The sequence below is a fragment of the Hemicordylus capensis genome, chromosome 4, assembly GCF_027244095.1.
Source record: "Hemicordylus capensis ecotype Gifberg chromosome 4, rHemCap1.1.pri, whole genome shotgun sequence".
Lineage (NCBI taxonomy): Eukaryota > Metazoa > Chordata > Lepidosauria > Squamata > Cordylidae > Hemicordylus > Hemicordylus capensis.
This window is the reverse complement of record NC_069660.1, coordinates 209,669,455-209,697,009: the sequence shown is the minus strand read 5'-3', so window position 1 is coordinate 209,697,009 and position 27,555 is coordinate 209,669,455. Positions and strand designations below refer to the sequence as shown.

Below are 27,555 nucleotides of genomic sequence, written 5' to 3'. Positions count from 1 at the left end.
TGTGGAAATGAGTCAAGTCAAAATCCTGCCAGCTATACAGTAGAGGTGATCTTCAGAATGATTATATAGAAAGGAACTACTACTGCTACTACTACTATTTTATCAAATCAGTTTACACAGACAAATAGATAGATAGATAAATAAATAAATAAATAAATAAATAAAGGTTTCCTACCCTCCAAATGGTTCCCAATCTAAAAATAAACAAAAGGTAGACACCAGCAACAACCAGTGGAGAGACTCTGTGCTGGGGATGGATAGTGACAGTTGCTCTCCCCCTGCTAACTATAAGAGTCACCAGTTAAAAAGGTGCCACATTGCTCAGCAGGGATTCATGCTATGTATCATACCCAGCTGTGTACCTAAAGGCTCAGCTACAGATGGCTGGATTTAAGGCAACCATCCAGTTTGACACTAGTTGATGTTCAAACTCAAAACTAACTCTGGATATATAACATTACAAATAGATAATGGTTTCCTCCAAATTCTTAGTATAGGGAGAAAACAAGATGTATACTAGATAAACCAATGTAAGTCTGTAGTGATGCCCATACCGTAGTTGTCTTAATCCCTTTATCAACTACACCTGTGTTTTAAACAGCTAAACTGAGCAAGTTAGTAATAATGACTAATCATTTGGGGAATCCTTTTGGAAGGTTATGCTTTGGACATATCCTAACACAACTGTATAATCTGTACTTCTAGGGTCCAGGAATGGCTGATGAACACATATATGGATTGTGTCGTGCTGTGATCCTAGCGCACGCAGCCCAGTATGCAGCTGACTTCAGATATAAATGTTCCAGTGCTTGTCCTGCTGCCAACATGACATTGATTGGTCCCCCAGGACCAGCAGGAGAAAAGGTGAGTTTGAAACAACGTAGATTCAAGCCAAATGAGGATATATGGAAGAAAAACTATAACTAGAAAAATGATTGGCAGGGCAATGTTGGGTTAAAGGATATGGAGACTGTGCATTGGCCATGTTATCTACACTGGAAAGAGCAAAACGCAGAATTTTTTTTAAACTTGACTCTTAAAGGTCATAGCTTTGCTTGCATAAAGTCCCAGGTCCAATCCATGGCACCTCTTAGCCACTATGTTATGACAGCTCTGATGTAGTTTCAACAGAGTTCCATTAATGATTTCTCATTCATATGAATACATTTTAATCTTTATCTTTTAGAATACCCCTTTTCAACATAGCTGAAGATCTTCAACTCTAAGGTCTTCAGCAACACTGAATAGGGATATTCTAAGGCTTAGAGTGTGGCAGGTAATGGACAATGGACCAGCAGTCTGACTCAAGTGCAATTCACACATACATGTCCATTTCTTTACACTGGTAGATGAATATATGAATTGACTTCACTGCACAACATTGTGTGTTGAGGCGATGTGAGGAGATATTAAACCTCTCTGCATTGTTTTATCTGTAACAGCACATTCACTCATGCAAGTCATCACATGATCTTTCAGTCTTCAGATGACGGACATGCATGCATGTGCTAAATTGAAGATAGAGCCTATAACTCATTTTTTAAAATTTAAAAACTCAGTTTTGGGTCTTCCATATTCCATTGGTAATAGGAAGAGTAAATCCTCTTAGCAGTGGGGAGGCTACTCATGTTCAACATATGGTCCAGTGCCACAGTGACAAACTGCATTGGGTTTGGCATATGGAAATTTAAAAAGAGTGTTATTCTTGAAACAGGATCATCTAGGTCTTGATGGCCTAAAAGGTGGACCTGGACCAATGGGGCCTACTGGATATCCTGGATCTAAAGGAACGAATGGAGAATTGAGTAAGCACGCCACACATTTATTTTGAGAGAATTAATAATTCTTGAGTTATCCCTTTCAGTTAATGACACTTACCTTGTTGTTTGCTTTGTATGTTTTTGTGCTACTCAGGAGAAAAGGGTCAGAAGGGTGAGAGAGGAAAGCTAAGCAAGGGCCTCCCTGGACCCGATGGGCACCAAGGTTTAATAGGTAAAAACTGCCAAATTGTAACCCTAGTGTTGCCTTAGTCTCAGTTACTTCCTAAGAAACTGTCCTCCCTCCCCCCCCCCGCCCCCGGAATAAAGTGACCACATCCAACCAGTTTTATAAATGTATAAACCTGAGCTAACTATTTTTGCCATTGCTTTCTGAAGGTTTTTTTTTTTTAGAATTTGTGCTACTACTACTACTACTACTACTGAACAGGAGGCCTGCCATGAACTATCTAGGCTAGATAAGGTGCACAGTTGCTATGGCCTACGGTGTCAAAAGGAGTGTTATGATCATTAATATATAGCCTGGTTCTTAATTGAAGTGGTCAATCCATAGATAGGCTGTGCCATTTTAGACTGAAGGTGGGAGTTCACATGACTGAATGCTCTTCCACACAAAAAACATTGCCTGCACAGAGAAACCAAATGTCAGAAAAAAGTCTTGGCAAAACTCTTTCCTCAGCCGTTAGTTTTGAAGGGAACTTTTTTGGATAGACAAGCATTCCATCATGAGACCTTGCTATCTCCGTGAGATGTTACTTAAGAACAGCCCTGCTGGATCAGGCTGAAGGCATCCAGCATCCTGTTAGACACAGTGGCCCACCAGATACCTCTGAGAAGCCCACAGGCAAGAGCTGGCATGCCCTCTCTCCTGCTGTTGCTCCCTTGCAACTGGTATTCAGAGGCATCTTGCCACTGAGGCTGGAGATGGCCTATAGCCCTCAGACTAGTAGCCATTGACAGACCTGTCCTCCATGAATCTGTCTAAGACCCTTTTAAAGCCATCCAAAGAGAATTCCATAGGTTAATCATGTGTTGTGTGAAAAAGTACTTCCTTTTGTCGGTCCTAAAAGTCTTAGCAATCAGTTTCCTGTTAACCTACTTCTTTGCTTCTTCACCTCCAAAGAATCAAAACTAATTTATAGCTAGAGGTGTCCATTTTGATGCTTTGCACTTTTGGGAATGGAGACAAGTGCCAGGGGTACAGAAATAAATGCAACACATTTCAGCTTATCACTTGTGATTTAATATGTCTGGAATAATCTGAACAAGAGTTTAGTTTATTTCAGTAATCTTTACAATCATCCTGTAAGGAAAGTGAGCACTATTACCCCCATATCGCAGATTGGGAGAGAGGGTTGAAGCTCAGATGGCGATTTGTCTAAGGCCATCTAGTGCATTCAGCTTGCATGATACGCTGAGAAACATGGTTCATATGTATTTTAATTTGTATGCAAACTTCCCTGCTACGTTAGGCATGTCTCCAGTAATACTTGTAATGGCAAATAAATGTTGTTGAACCAGAAGCTTCCACAGAAAAAGGTTATCCAGTTTTAAGCTTTATTTTTTAAAAATTAAGAGTTCAATTGTCAGCTGTCAATATTTTCTTTAGTTGCCAAAATGTTTATTAAAATGAAACCCAAACATTTATTTCATGTACATGTTCTGTGAAGAAACCCATAAGCTTGGTGGTTTTTGTTTTGCCTCTTCATTCTTTTCCAGGCTTTCCTGGCTATTCTACAATTTCTAGAAATGACCAGCCAGACTCACTAAGCTCCCCAGGAGACAGCAGACTTCCAGACCAGCTAGCACCTGCTGGTCCTCCAGGTGTCCCTGGACTATGTGAACCAAAAGGCTGTAGCACTTACAGTCTGAATCTGTCGACTCAACAGGAACCAGTAAATGGGCCCCCTGTTTAAAGACTGGCAGTTCAATGGAGACAATGGAATATTCATAGCTGAGATTAAGATGCTATGGGTTAAACCCGAGTGTCCTTCTTTCTGTCTTCCAGTAACTTCAACTGTAGGTATCCTTGTCCAATTTATGTATTGTAACCCTAAATCACAGGTTTATAAGGTGTGGCTAAGTAACCACTATAAAACAGCCAAGCTCTTTCCAGCAGTGTTCTGAGTAGGTGTTCTTACAACTTATGGGTATAAAGGATGCTTATATTTTAACTGTAGGTACTTTTATAAACCAACCAGACTTTGCTTTTTCAGATGAACAGAAATACATTTCTTCTGTCAGGTATACCAATCTAACCTCAAGAATGACCTTACTGATGTTTAGTTAATGCAAGAAATTTAAAATGAGGGGGATTTTGAGTGGATATACAGAAGGGTTTCCTATATCTGCACTTTGCCATTTTAAGGGTATAGGTGTAAATATCTGCACATTTGCTCCTTCTGATGTGTGTAGGAAATAAAGAGCTTGATGGACTTTGGAAGATGTTCAGCACTGGCATCTCACTCCATGGTCTCTAATTGTTGTGTCTGTCTCTAGTTCTCCATTAAAAATTAAGCACATGCATGCAAATATATTTGGTATCGATTTGGTATCTAATTTTGATTCTGATTGCAGATATCAGGGATTTTTAAAATGGAGAATGCCATGGGGTCCACAAAGCACTCTCCAGGGTCCATGTAACAAAAGACAGTGAGAACTACTTCCCTAACCCAATGCATTAGATCAGGGATTCTCAACATGTGGGTCCCCAGATGTAATTGGACTTCAACTCCCATAATTCCCAACCAAAGACCACTGGGACTGGGGGTTATGGGAGTTGAAGTCCAATAACATCTGAGGACCCACACGCTGAGAAACCCTGCATTAGATCCTTATTTATAGCTATGTGCTTGGAAGCAGCACTTAATGTGAGACTGAGGAAATTGCCAATCACAACAGCATGTATGCAGTCAAGCATCCTACCCAATTGATCCCTGGCAAGAATGCACCCACATCAAATGCACCCACATCAACCATTAAATATATATATATCAACACACATCACACATAAATCAAAGGTAGTTAAATGTTTATTGCCAGAACAGTAAATGTTGCACAGTAAGGCCAGTATGTTATTACGCAGAAAGCAAAAATGAATAGAAATAACTGACTATGGCTATAGAAAAGTACATTCTAAAAAATTTGCCCTCAAACTGTCAAGTGACAGCTAAGTAAAGAGCCTACTACAACTGAGTATGATCTCAGCTGGAAACAATATAGATCTTTATTGTGTACTGCAATATCCACACTGACAAAGTAGTGTGGCTTTTTAAAAATATCCACTGATGACAAAAGCAACCTGTGTTGTTTGTAGTAGCACATGACTAATGGAAAATAACAAAAGCAAGTGTGAATGCATAATATACGATGCAAACTTTTTTTTAAAGTACTATTTCCTTTCTTAAACTTTGCATTATGTCACCTTGACTTTACAAGTCTACGCCCAAAATATTTGAGAACCATTAAAAATATATATATATATATATTGAAGAACCATAGCGCCCCTTTAGAAAGGATTTTCTGCACCTTACATTTGGGTTTAGCTTCTCTTCTGCAGCTTAGCTATTTCACCCAAGCAAGCAATAAGATTACCGCCAACCAGTTCATTATTTTTCTCTATTTTCTTGTTTAAACAAAAAGGAATACAGATTCCTGTAAAGCGAAATGAAAATGCGGAGAAGCTTGCTGGTTCATTACTAGCGCCCAATAGAGCTGTTGCTGCTGAGAGTTGTTGTGTAGGAATAAGAATATGAAGAAGCATTTGTGGTTGCATCAAAACTTCCTCTCCTTGATCCACTGCGTGAGCCTGAGCGAGAGCCTGAACGCGAACCTGAACGGGAGCCTGGTGCTGAAGAAACATTATATGGGCTGGATATCCCCTTGGATGAAACGGAAGACGCTTCTAACAACCTGAGCCCAGTTTGGTCTTCCACCATAGAGCGATTCATTGCATCTTTGTAGGATATCTTCAGCTTTGTTTTTGGACAGGTCAGAATCTTTGCATAGTTGCTGGTATCTTGTAATCTCTGAGTGGTTCGGCCATCAATCATTCCTTTTCTAATGGCTTCTTCAGTACTTATTCTGCCCCGTACATCAGGGTCAATGAGGCCCCCTGTGATGAACTGAAATTCAAGGAAGCGCTGGCCAGCCTCATAAGGCAGCCACTTTTCCTTCACTGCCTCTGCCGCAGACATTTTGTTTCGACCCTTGATGCCTTCAAAGCCAATGAAGGCTTTCTGAGCTGGCTTCAGCCGTGTAGCCATTTCATAGTCAATGGTGCCTTGGGCAACTGCATCCTGAAGAGAAAGCCGTTGTCCCGTGGTAGGACATATTATGCCTCCTGTGCAGGCCTGAGCTTCAAGTAAGCGTTGAGCGGTGATGCTGTCAACAATGCCCCGTTGCACAGCTTCTGAAATGGAGATCTTCTCCAAATTTTCTGTATCAAATATAGCTGCTATGGGAGTGGTTTCCTCTAGGGGTTCAGAGAAGGAGCCAGAGCTGCTCTTTAACACCAAGGAGGAACTCTTGACACTCACTACAGAGGGAGACTTAATGATGGACTCGTGCCTGAAGACCTCATCACCACCATTTCGGTAAGCAATCATGTCTGCAAACTGAGTGAGGCTTAATGACCCAGAACGGTATTGCTCGAAAAATTTCTTGTCAACAAGACCTTTTTCAATGGCATCCTGGATGTCATACTGGTGGCCTGTTTTTCTGTCAACAAGGACTACTCTTGTGCTCCCGTCCGAGCCTGTAATAGTTATTTCTTCCCATTCACATTCCTGGTCAGAAAGTTCCATGTAAGTGTCATAATCTATGAGGCCTTTATTGTATGCTTCCTGAACCGACATTTCCTTGTTTGTGTCTGGATCTACAATGACAACCCTGCGTTTCCGAAGTGTATTTTTCTGTGAAGTCTGTACCAGCTTCTTCTTCTCTCTGAGGGGTAGGAGGCAGAGTCCAGTTCCTTCATCTGTCATGCATCTTTCTTTCAACTGCAGGTAGGTCAAATTTTCTTCTGTGTTGGGATCAAAAAACCCTTTGGTATCATCACTGGGGTCAGACAGAATGTCATTCAGCTCTTCATTGAAATAGCCACGCTGGTATGCTGTGCCGACTGGCAAACGATGACTTTCCTTTGGGTCAATGATCCCACCAGTGGCTATCTGGGCCTCCAGCAAACGAACACCATGGCCTTTCTCAATGAGTTCTTTATTCATGGCCTGGAACAAGGAAATGATGTTTCCTGTTTCTGGATCTCTGTATCCAGTGACTGCTCTTTCAGCAGACAGAAGCTTCTCTTTAAATTCTATTCCAACTAGGCCTCTTTTGTAAGCTTCTTCCACTGTAAGCCTCAAATTGGCTACAGGGTCCACAATGAATCCAGTGGCTGCCTGGGCTTCTAGAAGCTCAAGAGCTGTCCCAGGTCTAACTAAGCCTATTTTCATGGCCTGGTAAATGCCAAGCTTCTCTCGAGTGGCCTCGTTATAAATACCAGCTATGCAGCTGGAGCCCTGGAGAAAATCTTTGATTCGGTCAGTGACTTCTTCAACAGTGATTGCCCCCGTTTCAAGATCATTTGCTGTGGATTCTCGAATGATGCCAGAATCAACCAATTCACTAACGGTGACCTGATGCCTGATTCCTTGGAACGACATGCTTCTCTTTTGTACAGGGAGGAAAAGTAAACCAGTGTGTGGTTCAATTCTGCATTTTTCTCTCAGCTTCGTGTAACTTATGGCTTTCTTAGTGATAGGATCAATTAGATGTTTTGAACCCTGAGGATTATTCAAAGCTCTGTACAAGTCTCGATCAATCAGCCCACGGGACAAAGCAGTGTCTTTTGGCAAGAAGACACTGTTGACAGGGTCAACTATTCCTCCTGAAGCTAGCTGGGCTTCAAGCAGACGCATCCCTGTCTCCCGGTCAACCAGATTTTTCTTCATGGCTTCTGCCACAGATACTATTTTCCCTGAAAATGGATCTTTAAATCCAGTGATCGCCTTTTCAGCTGTATAGATTTGCTCCCTGTCATCAAAATCAATCAGGTCTCTAGCAATGGCACTGTCCACACTCAACAGTTCATTCCGGTGGGGGTCAATCACGCCTCCAGTGGCTGCCTGGGCTTCCAACAAAAGGACTGTGTTCTCAGGTGTAAGAAGTTGCTTCCGTTTTGCCTCCACCAGAGAGTACTTCTCCTTAGGGTTAAGAGAGGCTCCTGCTATAGCTCCAGCTCCTCTAAGGTAGGGTTCGAGATCAGCAGCAACTTCCTCGACGGACTTCTGCCCTCTCAGCAGTTTATCTAGAGTGCTTTTATCTATCAGCTGACATTCATACAGTTGAACAGCAGTTATTTTTTTCCTTAGGCCATTGAAAAGTAATTTGGAAGGGTCAATAGCAAAGTCTTCTTCTGTCTGGGTGGCTCTGTGGGCTCCATAGGGACGTTGTTTAAGCTTGTCAATCTCCCTTTGTAGTCTTAAGCGCTCAGCCTCCATCTCTGATTGGCTCTTCCTGCTCGTCTCGTCTAACCGGCACCGATACCTTTCTTCGATCCTCTTAATCTCTGCCTGCAGTCTCTCAATTTCTATCAACAAGGCACTCTTCTCCCTCTCACTCTTGTCTCGCTCAGATTCAATCTTCCGAATGGTCTCTTCCTTCCGAGAATATTGACTCTTCCACTGATTTAGGTCATTCAGGATCTGCTGTTTCTCAGTCTCCAGCCGTAATTTCAAGCGAGATTCTGACTCCAGCTGTGCTTTAGCACGATTCAGCTCTTCTTCCAACCTCAGCAGCCTAGCCTTCTCTTGCTCCAGTGCATTTATTTTTATCAGCATTGTTTCTCGTTCTTGCATAATATGGTTACACTGGTTTTTGGATTCTTGGATTCTATGGGATGTCTATATTTTAAAAAAAGAATAACAGGGAGAAAAGTTAGTGCTTATTCCAATGTCCAAAAGCAGCCTTTATCTTTTTCCTACAATATGACCTATCCCATAAGGCTTCTAGATAACGGACAGTCTGAATAAGAAATGCTATATTGTTATGCAGTTATGGATCTGTTTTAATATAGGTTGACATAGAAGTGCGCTGTTTTAATTTAGACATATCTGGGCACTATCCAAGCAGAGTCACTTTTAAAGTCCCACTGGTTTAAATCAGGGTTGCACAACTCCAGCCTTCCTGCAAATGCTGGACTAAAACTCCCATCACACCTGGGGATTATGGGAGTTGCAGTCCAACAACACTGGGAGGGCTGAAGTTGTGCATCCTGGTTTTAAACTGAATGAGAGCAGGGACGTAGGGCTTGGCAGTGGCCCAGAGACAGGGTGATGTCAGTGCCCCCACAACTGCTGTCCACATGTGCTGGCCATGCTCTTCACATCAATGTCAGATGCATGTCAATGCAAGGGCTGTGGCCAACACCCAGAAGGGAGGACGCACAGGCCCTCTCCTGCTCCTTCCTAGTTGACACTTCATTTGCCAGCTGGATGCTTCCCCTCCCTCACTGGGAGTGAAGAAGAGAAATAAAGCAGCTAGCTGGTAAATGAAGGACTGGCTGGGAGCGGGCCAGGGGCCACAACTCGGGTGAGAAGGAATCGTGGTGGCCCTCTTAATCTTGGCGGCCCAGGGACACTTGTCTCTCCTTGTCTCCTGGTAGCTACACCATTGAATGAGAGATAAGCATGTACTTCCCAAAATAAATCAGTGGAAATTAAAAGTACTTAATTTGCGTTGTTCCCTGAGGGTTTCAGGCTTCATACTTTCTTTTCCCCTTCTGCAATGTAAAAACACATTACATGCTATCTTGGCTGTCCGCGTTCTAATGGAAATTTAGCAGACTTTGAGACTACTCTCACGAGCATGCAAAACCATGCTAAGGAAGTCCAGCCCAGTTTTGCACGCTTGTGTGAACCACCGGGATCAGGATCGACCCCGGTGGCTAAAGTGACAAACCTGCCTGTGAAACCTCCTAAAATAAGGGAGTGAGCGCTCCCTTAACTTAAAAATAAAAAATTAACACGATTTTTAAAATCGTGTGTCAGCCACAGCTGCTTGCAGCCATGGTGGGCACACTCGGGGGGGAGTGGGGATCCCAGTAATGCACCACATGCACGGTGCATTACTGCAGCTCTGGGGGGTGGGGCAATGCACAGCGGTGCATCCTGGCACCCAGGGAACTGCCAGGCAAGCCTCTGGTCATCTGGGCAGGCAATCCCCCCACCCAGGGATTCATCAGAATCCTCTGCGGGGAAGGTACATAAAACCCACCTTCCCTGCAGACCGACCCGGAGCCCTTCTCACAGACTGTGAGAAAAGCTCCACTGAGTTTTTGGAATATTTTAGTACCACTTTTCTTGTTGATAACATCCTGGGCCCAATGGGGGTTAGAAAAATTCTTGACTGAATATATGCAGTGACTGACTACTGTAAGTGTAAATGAGACAAGCACAATAAAAAGTCAATAGAGCTTTTCTAGTTTATGTCATCACCATGATCTAGAGAGCTCTTGTGGGTACAGAACATCCTGATGCAAATGATCTTGAGACATGGTGCTTCTCTCAAAACATTTCCCCATTTATTTCAATGAAGGAGAATTATCTACACATATATTCTAATTCCAATTTCACACCGCAGGCACATGCCATGGTGATGTTCAGCAGCTTTAATTAAACATGTCCTGGATTTTCTCAGAGCATTAATCTGCTACCAGGCTGCCATCTTGCTCTATATTTACAAACCATATGTCGCATGAAATAAAATAATTTACATCAGCCAGAATCAGTCACTGCATTTATTCATTCAGAAACGTTCTCACTCCTTTCCAGACTGGCCTAGCCTAAACTGATTTTGGTCATGTGCAAACAACCTATTTGATAGCACAGTTTAATGCTATTCTCAAGAAGTGTCAGTTTTGTGAATATGATTACACTCACGGATGACTCAGTGTTTGGGCATACTTTTATTAGGGGCTAGGATCTTCATCATTGAGAAGATCATTTTATCTGATGAATCATAATGAATGGATGTAAATGTATTAGGAAACAGTAAGGAGAGCAAATAGGCACATTTTGAAGAAAATAGCATTTTGGGACCAGGCCTGTGACTGGATTGCAAAACAATGCAATTCACCAAATATTTATACCAAATACTGGTGATGCACACCTTATAAACATTTCAAGAGGGCTTGAAAGGAATTAAACTTGTACTGTGCTATAAATCATGACACGACATTGCTGTCATGGAGACACAAACTGGTACAAAGGTTAGCTCTGGACTGCTGCAGTTTTATAAACCAGAGTCTAGAAACAGAGAGGGAGAACTGAAGATAACCTAGAGGTATATAGGACGGTTATAGCAATAACTATAACCTTTCTTTGAAAACTACCGGCAAATGCTGCAAGGGGCAATGGCCGCAATCCAGTAAGGAGTTAAGTTGCCCCAAGCCATACTGTCCTGGAGGAACAGGATACAAATATCTTTTTAAGTAATAAAGTACACTTATGCCCATTGATTTGTTTGAGCACATTTCACTCTGTGCTGGATGACGGCCCATACAGTTGGCATTAAAAAAGAACTGCAGTGATGTTTACAGAAAATATATATTACACACATGTAACTATGTATATATGTGCATGTATACATGAACAGCACTAAAATGTATAGCAAATACAGCTATGCATATATGCTTGTTGTGTGTGTGTGTGTGTGTGTGTGTGTGTGTGTGTGTGTGTGTGTGTATATAAAATATATATATATTCCTTACAGGCAGACACACATCATATCCTAGAAAAGAATAACTGTTCAGGAAAAGCAAAGGACAGGAATTTGCTTTAGTATGTAATTTCATATTGCATATCCCACCATACGAAGTACATTCAAAGGTGCTGTGAGCTCAGTTATGTCTGAAAGTAGTGTAAATCTCTCTTTGGGGATGATGAGATAAGGCAGAGCAACTGTATTACAGAGTTATCTGTAACAAGTTATAGTCTGATCCTCAAATCGAGCTAAAGCTGTTCCTCAACCATGTTAAGGATAAGCTACAGATAATATTATTTTGCATGTTAAATGGTTCCTTTCTAAGGAAGTCAGATTTGGCTAATGTTCTATAGGGAAACTTTTAGATTAATCTAAGTTTTGTTGGTTTAGTACCCAAAGAGCTTTTACACTAAGCAGAGCCAAAGAATGGTCGATGTTCCCTCCTTACTTCAGGAACCTAAAATGGAGAAGAAGGAGGAAGTGTATGAGGCGGAGGTTGCCTCAAATGGTGGAATCTGCAGCTGTCCTGTTAGAAGAGGTTTTCTAACTCCTTTGCACTAGTTTAGTCTCTAGAAGGGACCAAATCTGGTCTTCTAGTTAAGAATCAAATTGAAAGAAAGAAGTGAATCAATCAAAATTGAGATACAATAGTTTAGTGCTCATTGATTGGTTGGAAAGTGCATTTGGTGTTAAATCATGGTATTTGAGGGAGATCAAATATTTTTGAATACCTCCATAGCCTGCTTTTGGATTTTTTCAATTTCCTGTCTCAAATTTTCCCTTTCTTTCTGTAAACCATTTATCAGACCCTGAAGTTCCAGAGTATGCTTGTTGCTTGTTTGTAGTTGACTCTTTAGTTCAATAATTGTGGCATTTTTTGACTCATCCATTTCACTTCTGCCCCTTCTTAGATCATCATACTCCAATCTTAAATTTCGCAGCTCCTCCTCTAACATCAAGTGTTCTTTTGTAAGGTTCTCAGTAAGAGACTGAAGTCTTTCAATTTCTATTTTGCACTCATTGAGGCTTTTGCTCTTATCCTCAACTGCCTTCTGCAAGTGCTCATTGCGCATGTGAGCCTGTTTCAGATTCTCCTGCTCTTGGAGCATCTGGCGACGCAAGGTTTCGACTTCTGATGTGTACTTCCTTATCTCCTCCATGTATCTCTGTTTATCTCTCATCTGACTATCAAGCACTTCTTTTTGGTGCCTCAGGTCATCTTCACTCCTTTTCTTTACAATGGAGACCTCCTCTATCTGCTGAGTGAGGTTTGTGATCTTAACAGCTTGCTCTCTGAAAGATCTCCTCATTGTTTCTAACTCCTCTTCTACTTTTTTTCTTTTGGAAGTTTCTTCTGCTATGGTTCTAGACTGCCTATTGAGCTCCTCCTCCAGCTTGTGTTTCTGATGCTGCAGTTCTTTCATTGAGACCTGAAGCCTGGAACTTTCTTGATCTTTCCCTTTTTTCTCTTGTGCAATTCTCTCATATTCGCTTTTCAGTCGTCCCAACTCTTGCTCTTGACCTTTCAGCCTGCTGATGGTCTCTGTTGCATTGATGTTGACTTTTTCCAGATCATACTGGACTCTTTGCAATCGAATATTTTCGTCCTCCATGGCTTTCCTCTGATTTGTTTCTGCCTCTAACAACTTTCTCATCTTTTCAATCTCCTTGTTTTTCTCCTTAACTGTTCTTCCGGCATCATCAAGTGACTGCTTGTAACACAAAATCTCCTCCGAGTATTTCTGAACCGTTTGCTTTAACTCAATTTCAAGCTGCTGTTTCTTTTGCGAGATATCTGAGCCAATGGCTTTTTGTTGATTAGCACTTTCTTCTACTTGTCTAAGGTTCTCTGTTGTCTGACTTAAAGTGTTCTTCAGTCTCCTAATTTCCTCACACAAGCTTCTATTTTCTCTTATGACATTGTCAAGTTGTGCTCGGTAATTACTGGATTCTTCTTCCTTTTGCACTGTCACCTGATTTATTGTGGTTTTGGTGATATTAATCTCAGTCTCATACTTGTTCTTTAAACTAATAATTTCCTCATCATAACTGTTCCTTACCTTAGCCAGTTCATTCTCAAGCTCCCATCGGCCTTTAGCCTCTTCTTGCAGCTGAATCTTTAATCTTTCAAGCTCCTTAGTTTTGTCCTGAATGGTCAAAGCAGCATCTTCAAGTGCCTGCTTGTATCTTGCGTTGTCTTCATTGCGCAGTTGAATGATCTGCTTCAGCTCCAACTCCAGCTGTTGCTTCTGCTGCATCACCTCTGAGCCACAAGCCTTTTGTTGAAGAATATTTTCTTCTGCCCGCCTCCGCTGTTCTGTAGTATCCAAAATGGCATCATTGAGTCTGACTATCTCATCCTTCAGATCTCGGTTCTCTCTCTGCAGCCTATCAATCTGGCTTCGGAGGCTCTTGGCATCATCTTCTTTCTGGGCTGCTATCTGGTGGATTGTGGTCTTCTTAATGTTAATCTCGGTTTCATACTTGTTCTTTATATTACTCATCTCCTCATTAAACTGGTTTCTTACCTTAGCCAGCTCATTCTCATATTCCCTCTTCCGTGTCCCCTCGTCCTGAAGAAGAACCCTTAACCTTTCTATCTCGTACTCTTTCTCTTTGATGACTTTCTCAGATTCTATCTTTTGCCAACCAAGGCTCTCTTTCTCATTATGTCTTGTCTTCTGCAGTTGGTCAAAGTCAGTCTTCTGCTGCTCATATCTGTCTTCCAGCAGCTTCCTTTTCCTCTTCTCATCTTCAATCTCGTAAGTCAATCTTGTTATCCTATCATTGAGATCTTTTATTTGAGCATAGCATTTGTCCAAGTTTTGTTTGCAAGAACTGCCATCCATCTCGGCTTGTCTCTTCATCTCTTCCAGACCCATGAGTTTGGCTTTCAGCTGAGAAATTTCCACCTGGTACTTCTGCAGGTTTTGCTCCAGGAATTTGTGCTTATTGCTGTTATCGGAATTGGCATCTCTGGTCAGCCTGAGCTCTTCTTCCAATAGTTCTATTTTGGTGCTTTTCATCTGCAAATCAGGGAAAAATGACAACACTGTTTATCATTGTATTTAATGTAATGCACTATTGAAGAAAACAGAAAATAGCTAATTAAGAAAATGACTTTTCATGTTCAGTTACAAAACTTTAGGCTCTTTTATGTCATCATAATGGACCAGATTATTAGTATTAGTATTAATATATGGCACTTTCCAACAAAAAGTTCTCAAAGTGGTTTACACAGATGGTTCACTGCCCTAAAAGGGTTCCCCTAAGAATATTCCACTCCATGTGTTCTGGGCCTGAGCTCCGGTTCTGAACACAAGTTTAGGACCAAGCCCAGCGGTAATCTGAGCTCTGGTTTACACCTTTTGACCTGATACTCAGTTATATAGCTATATATCACATATTATGCCTGAACTTATAATGGATGGAAAGGAAAGTTATATCAGTGAAGATACTAAGGATCACAGCTGCCAAGAAGTCCTATTGTCCACACTGGATACCCCTGATAACAGAGCAAAGATATGCCTTTTAAAGTGGGGATTCTCTTATATTTAGCAGGGGGAGGGCAACTGGCCCTTTCCAACCCCAGCACAGCATCCCTCCAGTGGCTGTTGCTGGTATCTGCCTTGTGTTTCTTTTTCATTTGTGAGCCCTTTGGGGAGAGGGGATCTTATTTATGTATTGTTTATTTTTCCATGTAAACAGCTTTGTGAACTTTGGTTAAAGAGTGGTATATAAATATCCATAGTAGTAGCAGTAGTACCTGCACCCTAATCTCAGATGTGTGGAAGAAAGCTGTAGTTCCTCAGCAGTGAGTAAAATGCTACTGGTGCATAATCCTTACTTCTTGTCTGGCTGAGCTCTGGATCCAAAACCATTCCCAGAGCTGAGCTCCAATTCAGATTATGCTCTGTGTAGAGCTAGCATAAGCCCAGATTTAAGGGCCTTAGAACTGTGGGTGGGGCTGTCAGAAACTCCCTGCACTGCCTTTAACTGATTACTGAAGCTGAAGTGAAAAATCCCATCTACACTAATGCGAATAACTAGGAACCAATCTACACATGCAGCAGAATCATGCAATACAACAAGCAGTACCACTTGAAACAATTAGTGGAGGAACTATATGATAGAAAGCTAGAATATCAGGGAAAGCTAGCCTAGAATTTATCTCCTTGACCTGCTTATTTTCTATGCACATAAAGGGCAGCTTTTCTTCATGGAACAGCACTCTAACATGAATTCCCCTACCTGCAGTCTGATTTGGCGCAGTCCATAAAAAGCTCTGTCACATGATTCTGCTGCATCAACAGATCATGTTTAAGTCTAAATGAGGCAGGAAAGCTTGAAATTAAACTTCAGGGAGAAAAGTAACCAAATTATTCTGAAATCTGAGGTGCAAACGCTGCCCTTGCAAGGCAATGATACACATTTGGAAGCTCTCCTGTAGAAAAGGGACAGCCAAATTTATTTGTTCAACTTTATAGAGGGGTGTGCATATATTTTAGTTGCAATAATACATTTGCTAGGCAATACAATAATGAACATTATTGTTCATTAAGATATTGTTAATGAGTTAAAGTTAATGAAGCAGATAAAACCTCTAGGCACTGTACAATGAGTAATTCATAACTGTACAATGAATAAGAAAAGCAAGTCCTGACAGGTAACAAATTTTCAATGAACACTGCAGGAAACTGGACACAAAAGAGACAGTAAACGACATGGATTACCTTTAAATCCTCCATGCTCTTCAACATTTCACTCAAGAACTTGTAATAATCTCCTGATCTTGTAAGAAGTTCAATGTACCGAGACTGAATCTCTGCAGCCTGAAGGGGGAAAGACACAGAAATCTAACGTCAGCCTACTCCAAAGACCATTTTTAGCCTGCATCAAGAGGGGTAGCAGCCAAAGCACCACTGGTGCAACAACTCTGCTTCCAGCAGTCTCCACCCAGTTTCTGAGGATTCTCTTCTCCTCCCAGCCCTACTGTTTCTCAAGCCATTGCCAAGGGTCTCTCAACTCTCAGGAATGGCTTTTGGGGAGTTCAGTGAGGAGGAAGGAACAGAGAAAATGGCTTGTACTAGTAGTCTCGCAGCAGGGCTACTCTGGATGCTGCCGGGGTGAGGAGCATTTTCAAACACAATGGCCTAGACTGTTGATTCAGAAGTGGCACTGAAAGCTGATCTATACATTTAAAACGATCACATGGTAGAGTCCTTCCTAGGCTGTACCACTTCAGATTGCAGCCATGGAATGTATCTGACTGCTTCAGTGTTGGAGATGGAGTTCCAGTGCATCAACCTTTTGCACCAACTATCCTAATGACCACTAGGGGCATTGGGAGAAGAGGTAGTTAGTGAGGATCTCCTTATCTGTCCCTGCTTGCCTCTACTCTATGACCCCTGCCTTGACTTCCCAGGTACTTCCTGTAGTGAGCCAGTCCTCTTCCTTTCCTCCTAGAGAGAAAATTGAAACATCCCTCTCTCTCTCCCTACCTATTCATTATGTAGCTGATAGATAGGTCTTTCCTATCCCAAATGTACTTAATCAATAAATCAATTTAGTTTAGACTCTGCAGTGACCTCCATGCATGTTACTTAACAGCTGCAACAACTAAACTCTGCACTCATTTAAAAATTCTGCATACAGCAAAACAGCACATTGAGGGGGAGGTTAGGCTACAACATTCTAGCTTTCAATGGGCAGATAATTTTTGACATGTAATAGTCTAAAGACAGGTGTACCACATGCATTTTCTGCAAACCACTTTATCCCTTTGTTCAGCAAATTTATTCCCACATGGTGGCAAAATGTTGCTTTCTTTTCTCTGTCACCCTTGTGCTTTATAGTTGAGCGGTCAGTTAAAATAGAGCAGTCCCTCTATCAAGGAGGTTTCACAAGGAAGTCATCACGGTTATCAAGAAAGTGAAGGCAACGTACCTCTTGCAGAATTAGCCCGGAAGGAGACTGCACCATGCTCCTCTTGATAGGCATGTTCAGTAGCGTTTCCAGTCCTGCACAATAGGCTGCAGCCTGGAGTTCGTAATCCTACAGATCAAGGGGGGTTACAATGCATTTTGTAAAGACTGCTAGTGTGTATCTCTTGGCCTACATTTTCAGAATTGTAAAAATGCAGTGAAGCTTGCTTTCAGAGTCAGTGGAACAGAGGGGGACATGGGGTACCACTAAAAGTGTTAAGAAATGCCTTTAAAACTGAACAAGAATGATTGTTCTGAGGTAGAAATACCTGAAGAGATCTACTTTATGTAGTATTTTCTTCCACACCTTAGCTATACAAGGTCACACTATCATAAAAAAAAATATAGACAAGGTTTCTCTTGACGTCAGATGAAAGGAAACGAAAGAACATGCCTTAAAGCATCCCTTAAATCAGCCCCTGGAAAGGGGTAAAATTGGCAGGTATGACTTAAAACATACTAAAAATATATTTCCTCATAAGTCGCACATTATTTCAAAGGGGGCTTAAATCTTACTATGTCTGCTCAGGACCACAGCTGGAATAGGGGAGTAACTAGAAGCATGGTCATTTTTAAATTTTATTTTATTTTACAAATTCACATGTTGGGTGCATTGTCTTGCCCTCAGTATAGCCTCTCCTATAGAGCATTTCTCTGTTGATCTGTAATCAGCATTTATGGTTTTCAAACAATGTACTGAAGATTTTTGGCCAGGCAGACTCTCATGGGCAGTCTTTCAGAAATACAGTAAACATTAATGGGAACTGCATGTTATGAACTTTGCCAGGAACTGGGCTACTGTGTTGAGAAATGGTGGGAGGGTGAAAAGGGTTTAATCTAACATTTAAAAAACCTTGCAGGATCAAGTTTTCATAATAAAAATAAATTACTGGGGAAATAATTCAAATAATACCTTGATTGCAGCTGAGCACACCTCTGAATTCTTGACTACCTCTTCCACTTTGTCTCTCTTGCCTGTTATTTCCCCATGTAAGTTCTGAAAGAAAGATTTCCAGTATTCTAATCATCCAGGAGACAGACAAGCAGCTGATGGCTACAGCCTATCATTATTTATTTAATTGTATTTATTTTTTCATTTTTATTTTTACACTTCTAAACTGCCCTATCCAAAGGCTCTGGGTGGTGCACAAGTAAAATACAACAAAAACACCAATTAAAAGCAGACAAGTTAAAAATAATATAAAAACAAATCTAACACAATGAGCCATTTAAAACCAATTAAAATACTTAAAAACAATTTTAAAACCTTGGAAGGCCAGGCCAAACAAGTAAGTCTTTAGGGCTCTCCTGAAGGCCAACAACAAGCCCAAACTACAGATATCTGCTGAGAGTGCATTCCATAGACCAGGAGCAGCTACAGAAAAGGCCCAGCTCTGAGTCACCACCAGATTTACCGGTGGTAACTGGAGACAGACCTCTCCAGATGACCTCAATGTGCGATGGGGCTCATACAGAAGAAGGTGCTCTCTCAGGTAACCTGGACCTAAGTTGTTTAGGGCTTCAAAGGTGATAACCAGCACTTTGCATTTTGCCTGGAAACATATTGGCATCCTGTGTAGCTGTTTGAAAACAGGCATAATATGATCTCTCCAAGTTGTCCCAGAGACCAGTCTGGCTGCTGCATTTTGAACTAACTGAAGTTTCCAAACTACGTACAAAGGCAGCCCCACGTAGAGCACATTGTAATAGTCAAGCCTGGAGGTTACCAGCGGATGCACCACTGTTTTGAGATCATTCTCTTCAAGGAATGGAGGTAGCTATCGAATCAGTCAAAGTTGATGGAAAGTGCTCCTGGCCACAGCCTCCACCTGGGATACCAGGGTGAGGCCCTGATCTAAGAGCACTCCCAAGCTGTATAACTGTTCCTTCTGGGAGAGTGTAACCCCATCCAGGACAGGAAGATCTAACTCATCCCTCAAATTCTGATCCCCCACAATGAGCACCTCCGTCTTGCTTGGATTCAGCTTCAATTTGTTATCCCTCATCCAGCCCATTACTGTCCGTAGGCAGGCATTTAAGGAATGAATGTCATTTACTAAATGGATTCCATAATGGATTACAAAAGACACAACAAAGATGTTCGGAACCTGAATAAAGAACAACCTTAGCTCAGTTTGAGATCTGAATTTAGGATATTAAGCTAGCAGCTAGTGCCCTAAACCACTAACACACCAACAGGGATTTTGAAATGATCTTGACTGGCTTCTAATTCTTCACTTATTATTAAATTATTTCAAATCTTCTGGTTCACTCTGGAAAACACTTTAAAGTATTCGGTACAAAACAATACCTTTTGCTCTTGCAAATATCTCATGACAGTGCTAACATCTCCCAGTTTCATGGTTTCAATACTGTCCTGGCGGCGCCTGGCATCACATATCCATTTATTCAGAGCCTGGTAAAGGTCTCGATAGGTTCTCAGCTGTTTCACCTGTTTTTCCAAGTCCCAAGACCTGCAAGGCACACAACAAAAAACAGGAACACATGAAGCTGCCTTATACCAAGTCAAACCATTGATCAACTGGGCTAACAGTACTGTCTAAGGTGACTAACAGCTTTCCACAATGTGAGGTGGAGATCTTCTCCAGCCCTATTACCTGAGATCTCTGTGTTAAATGGAAATGGCAGGAATTGAACTTGGAACCTATAACATGTGTTTATCACTGAGCTAGACTTATCTCTAAAACACAGAGTGCTGGTTCAGATGATGCACCAACACATGATCAGGACCAGGTCATGCTGAGAGTATGCCAACTCACACTGGAACATGCACTTGTATTTGACGCTCGCACTGTCAAAGTGTCCTTAATCACATGAGGGGCAAGTTAATCTGATGCATTCTCAGACCAACCCTGTTCTGATCACCTGTTGTGTCTGGTGTCACATCCAAACTGGCTCAGAGATCCACAATCTTCCAGCAAAAGAAGCCTTGAATTTGCAGCATTCTAACCAGCATTTATGGAAGTTAATTTAAACGCCAATTAGTAGTCTACAAATTCAAGGCTTCTTTTGCAAGGATTGCTCTAAAATACCAAAGTATTTTCAAAAGCATGTTATCTTTACTAGAACTTTATTTTAAAAAGTCTTCAGAATTCTGCAGAGTAGCCCGTTCAAAATGAAATACATCACCTGGGCTCTCCATAGATACTGCAGCTTCCCAGCCAAGATTTCAACAGTCACAGAAATACATTTTTCATCTGCCACAATTATAGGTCATGAACTAAAAATTCTGACCTACCTATTTTCAGGGGTCTGACCCAATCTATTATCAATATACAGTTCTGTAGAATAGGTCAAAAATTGTAATTTGTAGAATGCTGGTTTCATATGAGTAGTCACTGCCCAACATGGATTGGGAAAGATTGGGATCAGTCTTTAGAAGAAACAAACCTGTCATCTATCTGCTTCTCCACCCGTTGCCAACGGTCTGTTAGCTGGCTGACTTTGTCAGTGTACTTTCCAAGATCTAAATCGTAGAGTGTATATGCCTGGCAAGACTGAGAGTGAATCTGCAGTACTCTCTGCAGCTCTGCTTCCAAGGTGCCAAGAAGTGACTTTTTCATATTCAGGTCTGCTTTCATTTTCTGGAAAAATAAGCATGCAACAAAAATCAAAATTCTACATCCTGAAACCCAACAGAAAAGTTTAAAAAAACCAAAAACCCAGCATTCTGATGAATGGTTTAAGAGAGGGTGAAATGTGTAAGATTTGCACATGAACAAACTTACACATTTCATAAAACTTATAGAGAAGATAGGCAAAGCAAACATAAACTGAATTTTTTTAATGCAAAATGGAATTCATTTGTATGTTTGAGATATTAACAGCAACTAGGCATGTGCCCAAAATGTTTCGGAGGCTATTGTAAAGGCCTCCAAAACGTTTCGGCGCTGGGACGGTATTCGGCATTTTGGCACCGGCAGGAGTAGTACTTTAAGGGTGGGAGAGGGTGTACTCACACACACCCCCGCCGCATTTCCCCCGCTGGCGCTCTGTAAACTTTAAGCCCCTCAGGGTGGCAGCGTTCCTCCCTGCCGCCCCATTCCCCCGGTCGGCCGGAAGTAGAGAGTGCACATGCGCCCATCATGCGTGCGTGCGCACGATGAGTGCACATGCGCTCGCTACTTCTGGCCGACTGGGGGAATGGGGCAGCAGGGAGGAACACTGCCACCCCGAGGGGCTTAAAGTTTACAGAGCGCCGGCGGGGGAAATGCGGCGGGGGTGTGTGTGAGTACACCCTCTCCCACCCTTAAAGTACTACCACCGCCGGTGCCGAAGACTCTTCGTGCACATCCCTAACAGCAATATTCTAATTTTTTATCTCCTGTATCTATGTACTGTAGCTATGGTCTTCATTTACAACCTTATTGCTATTTCCCCTTATCTGTATTTAAGGACAAAATAAATTTTAAATCACTATGGGTTAATGACTCAAACACCCCACCCCGCAATAGTTTTCTCCGTCACCTTCAGGGAGGTTCGGTAAGCTTCCAGTTTATCTGGATCCAAAGAAAGCGTGTCCTCTTCCGTTAGTCTGACTTCATGAACTCGAATCACATCTTCAGTTTGAAGGATTGCCTGGAGCAGTGATCTCAGTGCATTCAAGCTGTAGCAAAACAGTGTAGGGGGCGGAAACACACCCAAAACCCATTATGGGAAAATATTTGTTTTAATTTCTTCTGCCAATAGTCATGTTTTATTGTGTAGACAAAGCTGTCACAATATCACCTATATTTATAAAATCACTTATTTTATCAGAAAAATTAAAATTAATGCAATTAAGAACATGGATCTGGAAATTTGTAATGCAAAGGATATGGTCCACATCAGTCATACCAATCATCATCACTCTTACAATTTAACAAATAATGACCTGCAGTTCTGCTATGTGATTTTGTGCATAGGAGGAATGTGGCTGGTGTTTCTGGAAGACCACCTGCAACCACATGAACCTGCCTGCGCCTTAAGATCTGCTCTGCAAACCCTGTTCTGTAGTCCACATGACAACAACCAGAGACAGGGATTTTTCCCCACTGTAGCACCACCCTCATTCAGGAGATCAGATAGGCTGGCTATATTCAGAAAGCAAGTAAAGATTGTGGTTGACATTCCACAGCCCTCAGGGGAATATTTTTGGGAGCCTCAGAGGACTGCAAAGGGATGTGGAGGGAAGGGGATCAATAAAAACTGCCCCTTGCCGTTGGGTGTAGAAAACGTTACTCACCATGCAGAATATCAGTCTGAATCTTAGTCCCTCTTTTATAAAAGCTTTTGGCTCTAATCGACTTATTTTAAATTTTCTGTCTGGCCTTTGCTATGTTTTAACTCCTATTGTTTCCAGAAGTCTGGTTGCTGTGTTTTTAAAAACATTGTTATATTAATGTGTAACATACTTTCAATGGGACTGCATTCAAAAGGTGAGGCAAAAAAGTATTAAATAAATAAATAAATAAAGTGTGTGTGTGTGTGAGAGAGAGAGAGAACCAACTCTAAGTAAACCAGAGGTTAAGAAAGCTATTGTAGCATAGCAATTAAGAGTATTAGCTAATAGCTGGAAGTCCCCTGGTTAAAATTTCAGCTCTGCTATGAACTTATTTGCCAGCCTGGCCTTAGACATGAAACATTACTCTCTGGAACTGTAGGCATATGAAGGGGCTAGGAATCTCTAACCAAAGATTCTCAGCACCTTCACAAAGCTAGAATTCTCATGGTTCCTTGGTTGAAATTACAACAGTTAATACTAGCTCGAAGTCAATTTTTGTCTCAAGGGTAGTTTTAGAGAAAGCAGGATGGGGAAGGAAAAGCACACACAAAAAATCTACCGGCTATGGGAGATTGTGTAGAAGGGAATCTATCCATTGTTCCACATGCAAATTAAGCAATGTTTATGGAAAACTAAGACATCTGCATAAGCAATACTTTGCATGGCTTATTTTGCTGAAGAATTCCAATTTCCCTGGTATGGAATATGAGTTAACTTAGTATAGAATATGAATTGTTCTGGATATAGATAACACTTAAACCCTTAAAAACATACAATTAATGAAATAAAAGCACTAAATACTGATAAACAAAGCAAAATGGTAATGGATAAAGATATCATAGGACTGTTAACTGCTTCTTACCTGTCCAAATAACCAGCAGAAACTCCATTAATATTTTCCAGTTTCTGAAACAAAGCACTGATTTCTGACTGCAAATAAAGATACTTTTCAGAGCCTCTGAAATTGGGAAGGTAATCTTTTTGCCTGTTGAGGCCATCAGCCAACATCTGGGAATCATTTTGTACACCCTGAGGGGGAAAAACAATCTTATTTACGTTGATCCTAAATCAACATCCTATAAATGTCCTATTTATATTGATCCTAAATGAGTACTATGATGTATTAGTAATACTGATGTGAAAATCATCCAAACGGTATCCTGAAGTCTTTATATTCAGAAGTTAATTATTGAGCAATAATACATTATACAGATGTGTCTCAAGAGATGTGGTGATGGCCTCTAGTGCAGATGGCTTTTTCAAAAAGATATTTTATAAATTCATGGATGACTTTTTCTACTATGGAACAGAAGTTAACCATATTAAGAAAATGGCCATTTATGGACATGCCCTGCTGTTAGCGCACAGGATGGGTTGAGAATGCTTGTACAAACTACTGAGTAAGTCTGCACATGAAAATTGTGTTTTATGCCAGCCCTCTTTCCTATTGTGCATGCTTATGGACCCCAAAATATTACAACTACCTTGGGTGTTGCTGACTTGGGTAGCACTTGATTGGGTACTTGGACTCTTCAATAACCCATAAAAATGGTTTAGGGAAACACAACAGGATTTCTTCCCATTTGGCATACTGTGCCTGATCACTACAAGTTGTACATACCTCTAATTCGCTAATCCTGACTGACAAATTGTGAGAAGCCCCTTGATCCAGCTGAAGGGGGCTTCTCTGCACCATCCGGAGCTCACAATTTTCTATCTGGCGTCGGAGTTTCTGGAGTTCCATGAGCAACCAGGCCTCCTGTTTCTCCTGTTCTCGGTTCTGATCACGAATTTGAACTTGGTTGGCAGAGCCCAAATGAGTGACTTCAGTCTTCACAACTGAAAAACATGTTGGAAGATAGCCAATGGGTCAGTTTTAGAAAGCTACTCCTTGTGAATAGGGGAAGCATGACATCATGACCAACAATGTTTGCTTGGGCATGAAATTAGGAATAACTTGTACTCACATAAGTCTGCCTTTACCTCTTCTTCCCTACTACCTGGCAAAGAAACAACTGGGCATATGCTAGACATGGCTCCAGATAATTAAAAAGGTGTTTGCCTATAGCTGTAAACATCCAATGACTTGTCGAATTGTACAAACACCAAGCATCAAGTGCTTCTTTGTTAATTCTTTCCATTCTAGATGGGGCCTTGATGTGAATAAAGCCTACATAAGCTATGACACAAGCTGAATGAAGCCAATTAGCCATCTGTTGTGGCCTGGCAGGTGTTTGACAGACAGAAAAAATACTGCGCCCCTGGTGGGCTGCATTTGGCTTCATGGGTTACACATTGTGCAGGCCTGCAATGTGAAGCATGGTCACACATGAGAGCAAAGGATACACTGAATAGCAGTCGTACAGAAAACTAACCTTGCTGAGGTTGTTGCTGTGGACGTGGTTGACCTGGCAGCTGGATGACCAATGTCTGGTAGTGCTTCTGGGCATCGCTGAATTGGGTCTGGATAGTCCTCTTGTCATCATCGCCAAACATCTCTGAGCCTTGGCTGTGCCTGAGGAATTCTTGATAATGGATCTCCAGGTCAGCGATTACCCTTTGATAATCTTCTTTGCGCATTGTCTTCAGCTGAAATGAATAGGCAGAAACAATGTAAGGAAAGCTAGCCAAACAGCTGCCAAATTCATCACCAGGGAATGCAATCCTTCAAAGGATGCATACATAATAAATCTGGAGGACATACTTTTTTTGTAGGACTAAAAGTGACCAATGAGTTAACCATGTAGGTTTATATTAGAGTGAAATATCTGTTACAGACTATGGAATGTGCAGATAAGGGCAATAGGGAGTGTCTGTGTCAGCAAGAGCAGAGCTGTTTGTGAAATCACCAGCCATGTTATCAGTACAGACAGGGCTTGAGAAAATGCAGACAGCCTCTGTAAAGTCTCTGGAATGTATATACCTAAGTCATCTTATATATGTGTTTGCTGTCAGTGATGCAATTAGCAAGAGCATACACTTGCAAGGACCATAGTAATACAATTCACAATACACACTTACTGTGTCCTCTGCATTACTTATTCTCACGGAGGAGCAAACTGTACGTTACACTTTAATGCATGTAACTAGATCCCAAGGCCATTTTTCTTTCACAGCTTCAAAAAGAGGTTATTTTGAGCAGAGAAGTGCCCCACTACCACCAGCAGGTGTGCTAAGCCATTTCCCTACCAGCCATGAGAGACACTGTGGAAGCCACAGCTAAGCCATCAACCAACTAAGTGACTCATGAACATGTTTAGTGTATGGCTGCTAGATCATCTTCTAAATGAGTCTCCCATTTCCTTCAGAACTCAGAGACAGTTACACAGCTCTGGCTTGTACCCACGAGTAGGGATGTGCAGAACCGGTTTGCTTGCAAACTGGACCGCCATGAACCAGGCCAATTCAAGCGGTTCAATCATGAACTGCTTCAAACCGCTTCAAGCTGATTCATCGAACCAGCCAACCCAGCTGATTGGTTCACCCAAACCGATTTGCTTTGGTGTGGTTTAGTCCGAATTTGGACTAAACCATGCCAAACGGTCCGTGCATACCCCTACCCACAAGAGTACTGTGGTGATGGAAGCAGTAATTAAAGAAATGGGTTCAAAAATAAAGTTGACCAGTGGCATTACCAGCAATACCACCAGCAGCTGGAAGCCGCAGCATCCCACGTGGTGGCTGCCGTGTCTACGGCACTCACCTGGCTTCTGCGCATGAGCAGAGGCAATTTGCGTGGTCAGCAACACCATACTGGCCATGCAAATTGCCGCTGTGCATGCACTGAGGCCACGTGAGTGCTATAGGTGAGGCAGCCGCTGTAAGGGATGCCAAGTGGGGCACCACTGCTCCCCACAGCTTCCAGCGGCTGACAGTATTGCTGATAATGACTTTTAGGAGGTACCTCTCACTGCCTTCACCGACTTCCACTGAAGCTGACATCTGTAGGTTAAACAAACATGCTATTGGAGGGGAAAACCTGACAAATCCTGGTCTCACTTAAAGGTGAATTCAATAACTACCTTAGCAATAGTCATAGCCTTGATTTTCTCAATGTCAATCAAGCAGTAATGCCAAGAAACCAGACTTTTCATGTTGATGTAGAGCTGATTCCAGAGAGCCATAATAGCATCATAGTACTGCTCAATCCTAGAGGGCAATGAAAGGTTATTCACATCATGTTCGAAAAGCAACATCTGTCTCCTACTCAATAAACAGACAAGTAATCCCTGATAAATCCCAAACATTCCCAACATAATTAACTATGGGCTACAGTCATTTCTAAAAGCTGTGGTGACTCCAAACCACATGCTGGGGTGCACTAGCATGCTACAAGAAGGGTTAAATGTGTCTTGAAGCTACCGAGTTGGATGCACTCACTGCTCTATGCCACTCAGAACATGAAACCCCCATACAGCATTCTTCATAACAACAACAACAACAACATTGTGTTCCCCTGTGCCAATATATGGAAAACATATAGAATCCATTTATGTTAATATTTTATTTTTTAAAACTGTGTTCCAGGTACTAACAGTTTGGGAACCACCCTCTTAATGACATGAAAATGCCAAGAAATACCCAACTGCCTCATGACCACAAGCAACTCAAAGGTTTTCCTGGTTAACAGACATTGTTGAGAAGTCTAAAAAACACAACTTTCATTTAGAGAAGTATTATGTTTCAAGCCCTTTGAATCACAGGAAGAAACCCCCGGAAGCAGCACATGCTGAGAGCAACATTTCCT

General features: G+C 41.7%; 2 protein-coding genes across 6 annotated transcripts in view; one reads left to right on the top strand and one right to left on the bottom strand.

The window, feature by feature from the left end:
- Positions 1–712: 712 nt before the first annotated feature.
- LOC128324215 (collagen alpha-1(IX) chain-like) lies at positions 713–27,471 on the top strand. Of its 2 annotated transcripts, none has more exons than XM_053248488.1 (4): positions 713–864; positions 1,715–1,805; positions 1,915–1,992; positions 27,336–27,471. In XM_053248488.1, the coding sequence occupies exons 1-4, from the start codon at positions 715–717 to the stop codon at positions 27,371–27,373; spliced, it is 357 nt and encodes a 118-aa protein (XP_053104463.1). In that variant the 5' UTR covers positions 713–714; the 3' UTR covers positions 27,374–27,471. The 2 variants fall into 2 exon arrangements, with proteins under 2 accessions (XP_053104463.1, XP_053104462.1); XM_053248487.1 differs by lacking the exon at positions 27,336–27,471 and adding an exon at positions 3,498–4,041.
- The window catches only part of DSP (desmoplakin), a 52,665-nt gene continuing 29,902 nt past the window's right edge, over positions 4,793–27,555 (bottom strand). For 2 of the 4 annotated variants that reach the window (XM_053248483.1, XM_053248484.1), the window contains exons 13-24: positions 26,831–26,957; positions 25,184–25,397; positions 24,430–24,647; positions 23,671–23,837; positions 22,013–22,151; positions 20,936–21,129; positions 19,836–19,998; positions 18,438–18,521; positions 17,487–17,594; positions 16,274–16,372; positions 12,272–14,566; positions 4,793–8,680 (exon numbers count right to left, since the gene is read on the bottom strand). In XM_053248483.1, coding sequence (XP_053104458.1) covers positions 5,477–8,680; positions 12,272–14,566; positions 16,274–16,372; positions 17,487–17,594; positions 18,438–18,521; positions 19,836–19,998; positions 20,936–21,129; positions 22,013–22,151; positions 23,671–23,837; positions 24,430–24,647; positions 25,184–25,397; positions 26,831–26,957 — 7,012 coding nt within the window. In that variant the 3' untranslated portion in view covers positions 4,793–5,476. The remainder of the gene's footprint in view (positions 8,681–12,271; positions 14,567–16,273; positions 16,373–17,486; positions 17,595–18,437; positions 18,522–19,835; positions 19,999–20,935; positions 21,130–22,012; positions 22,152–23,670; positions 23,838–24,429; positions 24,648–25,183; positions 25,398–26,830; positions 26,958–27,555) is intronic. The other 2 variants (XM_053248485.1, XM_053248486.1) reach the window with 2 other exon arrangements.

Excerpts from the sequence above, each read along its gene's own strand:
- LOC128324215 (XM_053248487.1), top strand. The coding sequence starts at position 715 with ATGGCTGATGAACACATATATGGATTGTGTCGTGCTGTGATCCTAGCG. Across the intron at positions 1,806-1,914 it reads AGGAACGAATGGAGAATTGA|GAGAAAAGGGTCAGAAGGGT; the intron begins GTAAGCACGCCA and ends TGTGCTACTCAG. Across the intron at positions 1,993-3,497 it reads TGGGCACCAAGGTTTAATAG|GCTTTCCTGGCTATTCTACA; the intron begins GTAAAAACTGCC and ends ATTCTTTTCCAG.